The following is a 12616-nucleotide window of genomic DNA, read 5'->3' as shown; positions in this document are numbered from 1 at the left end:
CAGCACTATACGGATTTTTTTCAACAAAAAGTTACAATGTGTGAATATTGTAAAGAGAAAAGAACTATGATAGGTCAAAGTTTAACTGTGGGACAGTTAGTTTAAATATCTATATTAACTCTCACAGATTTTTCTGACCTATATTTCAATTTTTATTTTTATTTTTTTTAGGTTTCCAGTTTATTGTATCACAACATGATCCAGGTGAATTCTCAGAGCTACCCTATGGAAACATCCAGGAAATACCAATCCTTAATCCATTAACTTTAAATGAAACAGACTTCAAGTCAGGGACATCTATAACACCATTAAACTCACCTTGTAATCTCCCAATGGATAACAAATTCTGAATAATTTTGCTCCTATTCATTAGGATACTATTTTGCTCTACTTCAATTTGATATGAAATGGAGCTATAGTTTCAGCAGTTAGAGCTGACTAAACAAGAAATCTGCATGTGAAACATAAATGTGCTACATGATTCTCTCCTCTATAAAAACAAATTACAACGGTATCCAAAACGGTTTTGAATCAGTCATAATGTGCTAATAACAACCTCCCCTACTTTTATTCCTCTTCTAGAACACCTACATTCAATACATAAAATTATGCCAAATGCTTCAGCAAATATTATAGTGATCTGTTCTTTCTATAGATTTTTTTTCAGCCTCTGAAATAAAGTGGATGCTTACAACTGATACTTATCACTTCCAGGACTTTAAAGCTTCAAAATGTTTTGAAAACACTTTCGAGTCCATTAAGCCTCGCAGTACCCCTGTGAGCTAGCTATGGATTACCCTCCATTTTAGCAGTGAAGAGACTGAAGGTTAAGTGACTTGCCCAGTGCCGCCATCTTGCTTCTATTTGACATACACTGTTACAGTCAGAGTTCTAAAACCCAGCAGATCCTACACAGTACAATTGTGTCAATGGAATTTGCTGCTGTCCTACTCAGAGTAAGATGAAGGCAGAGCAACTACTGAATAGTTATGTTTCAGAGCAGGGCTGAATGGAAAATGTTAACATTGGTCTGAACCTACCTGAAAATGGGTGTGTGGGGGGGGCGGCGCTCTTTTTTGTTTTGAACCAGAGCACCATCATTTCACGTTTGTTAGTAGCAGGGCTACAGTGCAAAAAACCTCTAAAACAAACTAATGGGAATTGGTCTGAGATGGCAGAACACATAACGGCCATATTGGGTCAGACCAAAGGTCCATCTAGCCCAGTATCCTGCCTTCCAACAATGGCCAGTGCCAGGTGCCCCAGAGGGAATGAACAGAACAGGTAATCATCAAGTGATCCATCCCCTGTCTCTCATTCCCAGCTTCTGGGAAACAGGCTAGGGACACCATCCCTTCCCATTCTGGCTAATACCCATTGATGGACCAATCCTCCATGAATTTATCTAGTTCTTTTTTGAATCCTGTCTTGGAATTCACAACATCCTCTGGCAAAGAGTTCCACAGGTTGACAGTGCGTTGTGTGAAGAAATACTTAGTTTTTTTAAACCTGCTGCCTATTAATTTCATTGGGTGACCCCTAGGGTCTTGTGTTATGAGAAGGAATAAATAACACTTCCTTATTTACTTTCTGCACAGCAGTCATGGTTTTCTAGATCTCAGTCATATCCCTCCCTTAGTCTTCTCTTTTCCAAGCTGAAAAGTCCCAGTCTTATTAATCTCTCCTCATACGGAAGCTATTCCATACCCCTAATAATTTTTGTTGCCGTTTTCTGAACCTTTTCCAATATCAATATATCTTTTTTGAGATGGGGCAACCACATCTGCATGCAGTATTCAATATATGGGTGCACCATGGATTTATGTAGAGGCAATATGATATTTTCTGTCTTCTTATCTATCCTTTTCTTAATGATTCCCAACATTGTTAGCTTTTTTGACTGCTGCTGCTGCACGTTGAATGGATGTTTTCAGAGAACTATGCACAATGACTCGAAGATCTCTTTCTTCAGTGGTAACAGCTAATTTAGACCCCATCATTTTATATGTATAGTTGGGATTACATTTTCCAATATGAATTATTTTGCATTTGCCAACATGAATTTCATCTGCCATTTTGTTGCCCAGTCACCCAGTTCTGTGAGGTCCTTTCGTAGCTCTTCAGAGTCTACCTGGGACTTAACAATCTTGAGTAGTTTTGTATCATCTGCAAATATTGCCACCTCACTGTTTACCCCTTTTTCCAGATCATTTATGAATAAATAGGACTGTACAGACCCCTGGTGGACACTACTATCCACCACTCTCCATTCTGAAATTTGACCATTCCTACTCTTTGTTTCCTATCTTTTAACCAGTTACCAATCCATGATTACCTTCCCTCTTATCCCATGACAGCTCACTTTGATTAAGAGCCTTGGGTGAGGGACCTTGTCAAAGGCTTTGTGAAAATCTAAGTACACTATATCCACTGGGGCTCCCCCTTGTCCATATGCTTGTTGATCCCTCAAAGAATTCTAGTAGATTGGTGAGGCATGATTTCCCTTTACAAAAGCCATGTTGACTCTTCCCCAACAAATTATGTTCATCTATGTATCTGACAATTTAGTTTCAACCAGTTTGCCCAGTACTGTGTTAAGCATCGGGTCATAACTAACCTTTTTAGTGAAGACTGAAGCAAAACAGACGAACACCTCAGCCTTCTTGGTGTCATCTATTAATCCTTCTTCCCTGCTAAGTAATGGACCTACATTTTATTTTGTCTTTCTCTTGCTCCTAATGTATTTATAAAACCTCCTCTTATTGATTTTTGTGCCCCTTGATAGGTGTAACTCATTTTGTGCCTTAACCTTTCTGATTTTTTCCATCCATCCATACTTAACTATTCTTTTGTATTCATCCTGAAAAATCTGTTTCCACTTCCTGGAGAATTCCTTTTTGATTTCCAGACATTAAAGAACTCCGAATACAGCCATATTGGCTTCTTACTATTCTTCCTTTCTTTCCTTCTCATTAGGATAGTTTGCTGTTGTGCCTTTAATATGGTCTCCTTGAGATACTGCCAGTTCTCCTGAACTCCTCTTTCCCTTAGATTTTCTTCCTGTGGGACCTTACCTACCAACTCCTCACTGTTATTCAATATCGAGTCTAAAATTCTAGATTTTGCATTTTGTTGTATTGCTTTTTCAACAGATGTCTGGGTAGCTGAAGTGCCCCATTACTCCCAGGTCTTGTGTTTTAGATATTTGTTCTAGAAGTGCATCATTGGCTTCTTCCTCCTGAGTTCATGGTCTATAGCAGAACCCCTAGCCTGTTTGTAATATCAAAACAAAACAGTTTTGCTTAAATAATCTTTACAAAGAAGTTTACCAACAGGATTTTTTTGGGGGGTGAGACTTCCCTTGTTATACCTTACATTATGGAATTTATTCCAAAAAAACTGTGGGAGAAAACACACACAAAAAGCTGACCTTTTTCTTGGACTAACGGGTGAAACATTGAATAAACCGAAGATTGTTTTGGCAATAAAAACAACTTACAAAAAGAGTGTTTTGTAATTATGGGCTGTAATCTGTTTCAGGACTTTCTATAACTACTATATATATAGTGAAGGGAGGGGTTGCAAACACTTTGGCAGACAGGATATGTGTGTGTGTGTATATATATATATAGAGAGAGAGAGAGAGAGAGACAGACAGACAGACACACACACACACACCTGCACTCATGGCAGGACGATGTATTATCTAGACCATTTAACCTAAGCAGGAGATATGGTATAACTCCTCTTATACATCGACTTCTGTAAATCAATTCCAAGTCATACTTATGTGATAAAAGCGAGATATTTAACACACTCTTCTCTAAGCATTCCTTCTCTACAGCAGCTCCCAATTTTTCCAGTCATGGTCTTCACTCCCTTGCCCCACCCCCTCCCGCTAAAATGATCAGTTTAGTTAATAGTGACATTTTAAATATCCTCATTAGGTTTTGGTATCAACATTCAATAGATCAGTGGAGCAAGGGGAGTTCATACCTTTCAAAGGCTTTGTTTCAGGTTGTCTGCAGACTCTACAAGACAACACTGCAGCAGCTTACACTAGGTTCAGACTCTGAACTGCAAAAGTAATAATGAAAAGAACATATACCTTCAACTTTTAACAGTCACGCAATTGAATTTCACTACGTCAACCCTAGCACCCATTGCTAACAATGATATCTTTATTGAAAATTTTTCACAGAAGCGTTATGGCTCTTGCAGGTACAGAAGATTAATATTCATACAGAAAAAACAATCAGTCATGCAGTACCACATGCAAATATAAAATACATTTTATGAATTCATAACTTCTCAGTTTTAAGCAAAGAGTTTTTAGTGGTGAAATCAGATGTGTATTCTAATGTGTATTCTTTAAGCCCAAAGTTCCATAGCAACATAACTCACTTCATAACTACTGGGAAATTAATGAGAAAGTGTGTGTTGTTGGTCATTAGAGATCATGAAAAAGGTTCCAGTTCAGTAGTTATGGAGACTGAAGTCTTCACTTTCCCCAAACAGCCTGGCTTCCCCACACTACCCTGCCAATTTAGCTCCATTGCTGTTCTGGAGTAATCTTCTCTAGTGGTAGAAATGGTAGGTTCAGTCTCCAAAGCCTATTGAAATCTGTGGCCTCTTTGCTGAGATTTGAGGTGGGGCACTTGTCCAACAGAAACTGCGTAAACACCAATAATTCATTTTACATATGCAACAAAGTTGTCACTGGCTTTAAAAAAATATAAATCTAAATCTGTTATTTAAAAAAAAACAACCCTTCCCTTCATATCATAGGCTCACAAAGGTCTAATATTTTCCTTAGAAACAGTCTATGAAAAATTCATCACATTTTTCAAGCATATAACAATTAACATACTCCAGGGAAATACCAGAATATAAAAAAATGCAATATAACATGGCTTCACATATTTTTACCTTACTAATATAGTAAATGCATATGGCTCTTCGATATTAATCTACCTTAGTTTCAATGCTACTGCACTTCAATTTCTGCCTAACCATTATTCAGAACAAAATGCCATTCACACTTCATGTATTTATTAAAGGTCTTTTCTGGGTCTCTCTTATACAAAGGAAAATCCAGGCATGTGGCTCAAAAATATACCGTTTAGAAGTCAAATACAATATTCACATTTCCAGTTCTTACTTTTAAAAAGAGAGAACTACTGCAACATACAAAAACCGAAAGAAAGCTCAATGCTTAAATGGTCTCTGTTGGGTGGTGTGGCGTACTGTGGCTTGACACTGGTAACTTCACTGTAATTAGTATAACAAGGTTAATGTAAATGCTAGTGTATCACACATTAACATCACTTAATTAGGTATTCCTCCACACAAGTAACATTGTCAATGTAAAATTAATACATGATCTTCCATTATAAATAACGAAAGCATACATAATTTATATACATTTCTTTTTTGCCATTAATGCAGCTTGGGCAATGAAAACAAATGGATTAATTTCATTTTCTGGTCCTCATGCACACTGAGTTCACACGACACTATAGGGGAATGTTTAAATTTAAAACTATCTCATCTCTGAAGCTAAAAATTAATGAACAGTTTATTCATATTAGATTAATGATTTATTTTAACACAAAACCTAAATTTTGGGCCTAACTAGTTGACAGTGTCCCTTTCCAGGGGGATTTCTCCATAACCGGTGCAGTCGGGATAGAGTTTACCCAAACACTTATGTGCTACATCTATACATATAACAGGAGCTAGAACCCTGGCCCAATTAAACATGAGTCCCTTACAGTGATTTTGGTGTTTTTTAGAGGAATGGTGACAAAATTGCAGGTTGTAAAACCAATAGCCCAGATTTTAAAAAATAAGTGCCTAAAGTTAAGACTCCTATTTCTGTATTTAGGCCTCTAGATAAGTTACCTGACATTCTGACGTGCTCAGCATCCAGCAGCTTCCACTAAAGTCACTCACTACATTTGAAAATCAGGTCTCACTTATTTAGCAACCTAACTTTAAGCACCTATTTTTGAAAATCTTGGCCAAAGGCTTTTTGCTCAGTGTCCTACTGCTTGCCATCCCACAGTTGCATGGCAAGACTCTTCTCCTTTTCCTAGATGATGTCATTAATACTTCAGTATAGTGGGGCACTTGTCCCATCAGACACGTTTAATTCTGAGGTGTAGCTACAAACTACTGTCCCCCTAAAGGAAGTAATTTTCACTCTTCCCTTACTCTGTATAGTAAGAAACCCAGGATGCAATTTTAAGGTTGAATCCAACACTGATGAGCGTCAATATAAGTGTATGCACAGAGTTGTTGTAAATGTGTCGGTCCCAGGATATTAGAGAGACAAGGTGGGTGAGGTGATACCTTTTATTGGACCCACTTCTGCTGATGAGAGAGACAAGCTTTCACGCCATACAGAGCTCTTCTTCAGGTCTGCAAAATGTATATTAGAAAGTTTGTCTCTCTCACCAACAGAAGTGGGTCCAATAAAAGATATTACTTCACCCACCATGTCTCTAACAGAAATGTGTGTCTGCAGCATCACCAAACTAAAAAAGACTTGTCTTAATTTCTACCAGAAGTCTGAAATAAAATGTGCGTAGAAAAAATAAATTTTAAAATTACAGTGAAATAGCAAAAATAAGGCAAACTAAAGTCAGCGAAATGCTAAATTATGCCAACACTCCATCATTAACTTACACTGCTATGAAAAAGGCAGAAAGTCCATATTAAGGATTTTGCTGAATTTTGTCAGACTTTGTATCTTTTATTTGTACTTTTTAAAATAAAACAAAAAATGTTTCAGGAAGGATTTCAGAAGGCATAACATGGACACTATGGACGGAACAGATTTCCCTATTACACATGCTTATTGACTATCTTACCAAAGTAGGCAGTTTCATATATTACAAAGGGGCAAGCAATGAAATGTAACTAGTAAAACTGCACACAAGTTGTGCATTCAAAATATAACTTTAAAGCTTCCAAAATGTATTTATGTCAGATATCAAAAGAGAGTTTGCTCTTGAACCAGACCCTGTATGTCAGGTTTCAGCCCAGGATCAGTCTACTTTAATAGATGAGTTGGAGATAAAGTTAATGTCGTTACTTAAAATGCTAAAAATCATGGTTTATACAAGGAAAGTGTCAAAACAATTTAAGCTACAGCAGCACAAAAAGCAGCACTATATTCTACTTGGCTCAAAGATCATTTATCTAGAAAATACTGTGCAATAATGTCCCATTTCCTCATCATCAGCTGTCTAATTAGGCTATAAAATACACAAGAACCTATCAGTTCACTGGATATGAAATTATTTTTAGCGCTAAACTTTTATATTTAACATTTCCCTTTTTGTAGTTTTGTCTAGTATCACTTCAACATCAGCTTTAAGATACAGTGTTTCTTCTTCTTTTGTAACACATTTAAGTGACTTATTTGATGTCTTTTAGCTTACAAATCATTCATTCAGTAAAGGTAATAATATAGTCTATAAATGTTATACAAATCAAGCTCTAGATGCTTAACTAATATCCAAGATTAGATGGATGTTTTAAAAAGGTTTTGCAAAAACATTGTACATGCCATCTCACTGCAAGCAAAAAGTATCTGTTCCTGGAAGGTCACAAGATTTTCTTGGTATGGTATAGGAACACCAGAATACTGCACTTAGGGTTTTGTGTATGGTGAACACAGTTCTGGAGATCAACAATATAATCTGATAAAGATCATTTAAAAATTAAACACTTGTTTCAGGACTACTGCTTTATAATCTACACAGTTGATTCTCATATAGTATTTCCATTAAGAAACATCAATATGAAATGCTGACCCAGCCACCCTTCCCCCAAAATTGAACAGGTTTCCTATTCACTCTTTAAAATGTATTGGATACTTCAAGATCATACCCAGGGCTTCCACCCTGGAAAGAGCCGACTGAGGTTTTTGGGATCCATAGCCTGCTGTATGAGAAGGTTCACCTGTCCTCCCACACTGAGCACTGTTCCCTCCTCTACACCTTTCAGCTTCTCCTGAAGCCTCATCAGGACACGTTCTGCAACTTTGTTAAAACTCTGGTCATCTCTGATAGCAAAATAAAAATGACAAATAATCAGATTATATATGTCGCCCGAATAGGATGAACAACTTTGGGTAAGAAGAGAAAAGTATAAAATCCAAGGCAAGAAATTAAGAAGCACCTCTTACCTGGCTTTTCTGTTACATTCCTGATCACTGGTACTGAGTGTGGAGTTGATGTCAGCCTCATCCTCTGGTCTCTGTTGCAAATACAATGCTTTCAAAGGATTCATGGTCCAGTCAAAGAGAGGATCATAGAGCAGCACCTACACAGCAAAGAATTATCTTTTTACATTAAGTTTTAAACTACAACTAGTTCAATGTCCTAACAGGAAGACATAAATAAAACAGCTGAAGCCCATGCTAGACACGTGGGTAAGAGTCTCTTATTTGGCACAATCCAGTAGAATCAGAATGTCTCAATTAAGCAGACATGGTCCAGAATCAAAACCCAGCACATCTGACCATCCCCAGACATTGGAGAACTTCTGATCCAATCCAAATTTTGTTGCACTGGCCCATCTCTACAATTAAAAGGTCATTATTTTTAATGATTAAATATTGTTATTGGTTTTCAGTACACAATCTTATGCTCCTTTTTAAATTCCTTTTTAATTTTCAAATTATTAAGAAGCTTGTGTAGCAAAACACCATTGTTTTCTCTTATTTTGTTGAGTGTTTGGTTGCGTGTTAGCATTGTTTTACGGTTGTGCCTTGATTATTATGTTCTTTAAAAGTAACACCGTGTTGCCAGGGCAAAATACCCAAACTGATATTTTCTATTACACTTCACGAAATCACCACATTTTGTCTACTGAAAGTACTGTATAAAAGGGATTTAATTCCCATGGCACTGGTCCTGGTAGGAATGCTATAGTTCTCTCTTACTGGAAGTTTCTGGATACTGAATAACAGGCAATTTGTTTTAACAATTTATATGCCTGAAATGGTTACCAAAGTAATGTGAGTTGGTGATGGTTTAGAAAAAGCTACATGCATGAGTAATTCTGGAAAATGCAATGGAACTACAACGTGAAAAACTTGCTACAAATATTCATTTGTAGCTAATAGTAAGAGTCATAAAACATTCCAGCCTGCATATATGAAGGCAGGGAATTAAAAGTTTTCTTTCAGTTTTCCATCAGGAAGCATGAAGAAACATTTACCTCCACGATAGTCAGCAAAGCTTCTTGGGAATTTCTCATAACAGTCATAGTCTTCTCACAGCATCTACAAAAAAATTTTTTTTTTAAAATCACATTTTTGGATTTTCTCCCATTTTACTAAAACCAAAGAGTATTTTTCTATCGTTTAAACAACTGGTATTCATACCCTTCTCAGAGATTATTTTACCACAAGATTATCCTCACTGAAGCTTCCATTTTAGAAAATGACTGAGGAATTTCTGACCTGATAATTTTCTGTTAGCATCCTCTCTCTCCATTCTTCACTAATGGGCTAATGCCCCACACCTGTGAATTTGTAGGGGGCCCAATGTTGTTGCTGGAGCCCTTAAGACTAGCCATGAACTTCAGCTCAGGCCACCAGACGAGTTCTTCCTAAACTATAGTAACACTCCAGCAACCGATTATTAGCGACAACTTGACAAAAACCTGATATATTAATTACCTTAACACAATTATATGTCTAAGTGTCCTATTAGAGAAAAAAATCAATTTGTAGTCCAGTTACTTACCAAATTGCCAGGGAGGGTTGAATGAGGAGAGAAACTGCTAACAGTAAGACTATTACCAGGTAAGAAATTTCTCATTCTGTTGCACATCTCCTCATTCATCACTAATGGGAAGTAGCGAGCAGCGAACCACAGAAGTAGGGAGGAAAAGAGAACAGATTTTTAATTATTATAGTAAAATAATAGGCAAGAATGGCTGTTCCCCCATATAAAGAAAGCAATGTAAACTAAGACGTTATCTGGGAACCAACCCAGTCGGCATCATCATCATCATGTTCCCATTACGCCTCTGGTGTTTAGGGCAGTGATGAAGAGACGGGCTCCACCTTACGAAGAGACGGAAGAGCATCTATGCGAGCAGGCTAGCTAACCTAGTGAGGAGGGCTTTAAACTAGGTTCACCGGGGGAAGGAGACCAAAGCCCTGAGGTAAGTGGGAAAGCGGGATACCGGGAGGAAGCACAGGCAGGAATGTCTGTGAGGGGAGGGCTCCTGCCTCATACTGAGAATGAGGGGCGATCAGCAGATTATCTCAAGTGCTTATATACGAATGCACAAAGCCTTGGAAACAAGCAGGGAAAACTGGAGGACCTGGTGATGTCAAGGAATTATGACGTGATTGGAATAACAGAGACTTGGTGGGATAACTCACATGACTGGAGTACTGTCATGGATGGTTATAAACTGTTCAGGAAGGACAGGCAGGGCAGAAAAGGTGGGGGAGTAGCACTGTATGTAAGGGAGCAGTATGACTGCTCAGAGCTCCGGTACGATACTGCAGAAAAACATGAGTGTCTCTGGATTAAGTTTAGAAGTGTGAGCAACAGGAGTGATGTAGTGGTGGGAGTCTGCTATAGACCACCGGACCAGGGGGATGAGGTGGATAAGGCTTTCTTCCAGCAGCTCGCAGAAGCTACTAGATCGCATGCCCTGGTTCTCATGGGTGACTTTAATTTTCCTGATATCTGCTGGGAGAGCAGTACAGCGGTGCATAGACAATCCAGGAAGTTTTTGGAAAGCGTAGGGGACAATTTCCTGGTGCAAGTGCTAGAGGAGCCAACTAGGGGCGGAGCTTTTCTTGACCTGCTGCTCACAAACCGGGTAGAATTAGTAGGGGAAGCAAAAGTGGATGGGAATCTGGGAGGCAGTGACCATGAGTTGGTTGAGTTCAGGATCCTGACACAGGGAAGAAAGGTAAGCAGCAGGATACGGACCCTGGACTTCAGGAAAGCAGACTTCGACTCCCTCAGGGAACGGATGGGTAGGATCCCCTGGGGGACTAACATGAAGGGGAAAGGAGTCCAGCAGAGCTGGCTGTATTTCAAGGAATCCCTGTTGAGGTTACAGAGACAAACCATCCCGATGTGTCGAAAGAATAGTAAATATGGCAGGCGACCAGCTTGGCTTAATGGTGAAATCCTAGCGGATCTTAAGCATAAAAAAGAAGCTTACAAGAAGTGGAAGGATGGATATATGACCAGGGAAGAGTATAAAAATATTGCTTGGGCATGTAGGAATGAAATTAGGAGGGCCAAATCGCACCTGGAGCTGCAGCTAGCGAGAGATGTTAAGAGTAACAAGAAGGGTTTCTTCAGGTATGTTGGCAACAAGAAGAAAGCCAAGGAAAGTGTGGGCCCCTTAATGAATGAGGGAGGCAACCTAGTGACGGAGGATGTGGAAAAAGCTAATGTACTCAGTGATTTTTTTGCCTCTGTCTTCACGAACAAGGTCAGCTCCCAGACTGCTGTGCTGGGCATCACAACATGGGGAATAGATGGCCAGCCCTCTGTGGAGAAAGAGGTGGTTAGGGACTATTTAGAAAAACTGGATGTGCACAAGTCCATGGGGCCAGATGAGTTGCATCCGAGAGTGCTGAAGGAATTGGCGGCTGTGATTGCAGAGCCATTGGCCATTATCTTTGAAAACTCGTGGCGAACGGGGGAAGTCCCGGATGACTGGAAAAAGGCTAATGTAGTGCCAATCTTTAAAAAAGGGAAGAAGGAGGATCCTGGGAACTATAGGCCAGTCAGCCTCACTTCAGTCCCCGGAAAAATCATGGAGCAGGTCCTCAAAGAATCAATCCTGAAGCACTTACATGAGAGGAAAGTGATCAGGAACAGTCAGCATGGATTCACCAAGGGAAGGTCATGCCTGACTAATCTAATCGCCTTCTATGATGAGATTACTGGTTCTGTGGATGAAGGGAAAGCAGTGGATGTATTGTTTCTTGACTTTAGCAAAGCTTTTGACACGGTCTCCCACAGTATTCTTGTCAGCAAGTTAAGGAAGTATGGGCTGGATGAATGCACTATAAGGTGGGTAGAAAGCTGGCTAGATTGTCGGGCTCAACGGGTAGTGATCAATGGCTCCATGTCTAGTTGGCAGCCGGTATCAAGTGGAGTGCCCCAAGGGTCGGTCCTGGGGCCGGTTTTGTTCAATATCTTCATAAATGATCTGGAGGATGGTGTGGATTGCACTCTCAGCAAATTTGCGGATGATACTAAACTGGGAGGAGTGGTAGATATGCTGGAGGGGAGGGATAGGATACAGAAGGACCTAGACAAATTGGAGGATTGGGCCAAAAGAAATCTGATGAGGTTCAATAAGGATAAGTGCAGGGTCCTGCACTTAGGACGGAAGAACCCAATGCACAGCTACAGACTAGGGACCGAATGGCTAGGCAGCAGTTGTGCGGAAAAGGACCTAGGGGTGACAGTGGATGAGAAGCTGGATATGAGTCAGCAGTGTGCCCTTGTTGCCAAGAAGGCCAATGGCATTTTGGGATGTATAAGTAGGGGCATAGCGAGCAGATCGAGGGACGTGATCGTTCCCCTCTATTCGACATTGGTGAGGCCTC

The 12616-nt window shown here is 39.4% G+C and overlaps 2 protein-coding genes across 6 annotated transcripts in view; one reads left to right on the top strand and one right to left on the bottom strand.

The window, feature by feature from the left end:
* The window catches only part of C1H11orf65 (chromosome 1 C11orf65 homolog), a 35553-nt gene extending 32047 nt beyond the window's left edge, over nucleotides 1-3506 (top strand). For all 3 annotated transcript variants that reach the window (XM_048844705.2, XM_048844712.2, XM_075127198.1), the window contains exon 9: nucleotides 172-3506. In XM_048844705.2, the coding sequence (XP_048700662.1) occupies nucleotides 172-350 (179 nt within the window). In that variant the 3' untranslated portion in view covers nucleotides 351-3506. The remainder of the gene's footprint in view (nucleotides 1-171) is intronic.
* A 653-nt stretch (nucleotides 3507-4159) lies between these two features.
* ATM (ATM serine/threonine kinase) overlaps nucleotides 4160-12616 on the bottom strand; it is a 120158-nt gene continuing 111701 nt past the window's right edge. For all 3 annotated transcript variants that reach the window (XM_048844502.2, XM_048844508.2, XM_075127183.1), the window contains 3 exons: nucleotides 9235-9298; nucleotides 8198-8334; nucleotides 4160-8074 (listed from right to left, as the gene is read on the bottom strand). In XM_048844502.2, the coding sequence (XP_048700459.2) occupies nucleotides 7894-8074; nucleotides 8198-8334; nucleotides 9235-9298 (382 nt within the window). In that variant the 3' untranslated portion in view covers nucleotides 4160-7893. The remainder of the gene's footprint in view (nucleotides 8075-8197; nucleotides 8335-9234; nucleotides 9299-12616) is intronic.

The sequence above is a fragment of the Caretta caretta genome, chromosome 1 (genome assembly GCF_965140235.1).
Source record: "Caretta caretta isolate rCarCar2 chromosome 1, rCarCar1.hap1, whole genome shotgun sequence".
NCBI classification, from domain to species: domain Eukaryota; kingdom Metazoa; phylum Chordata; order Testudines; family Cheloniidae; genus Caretta; species Caretta caretta.
The sequence above is the reverse complement of the archived record's forward strand: the minus strand, read 5'-3'. Positions and strand labels throughout refer to the sequence as shown.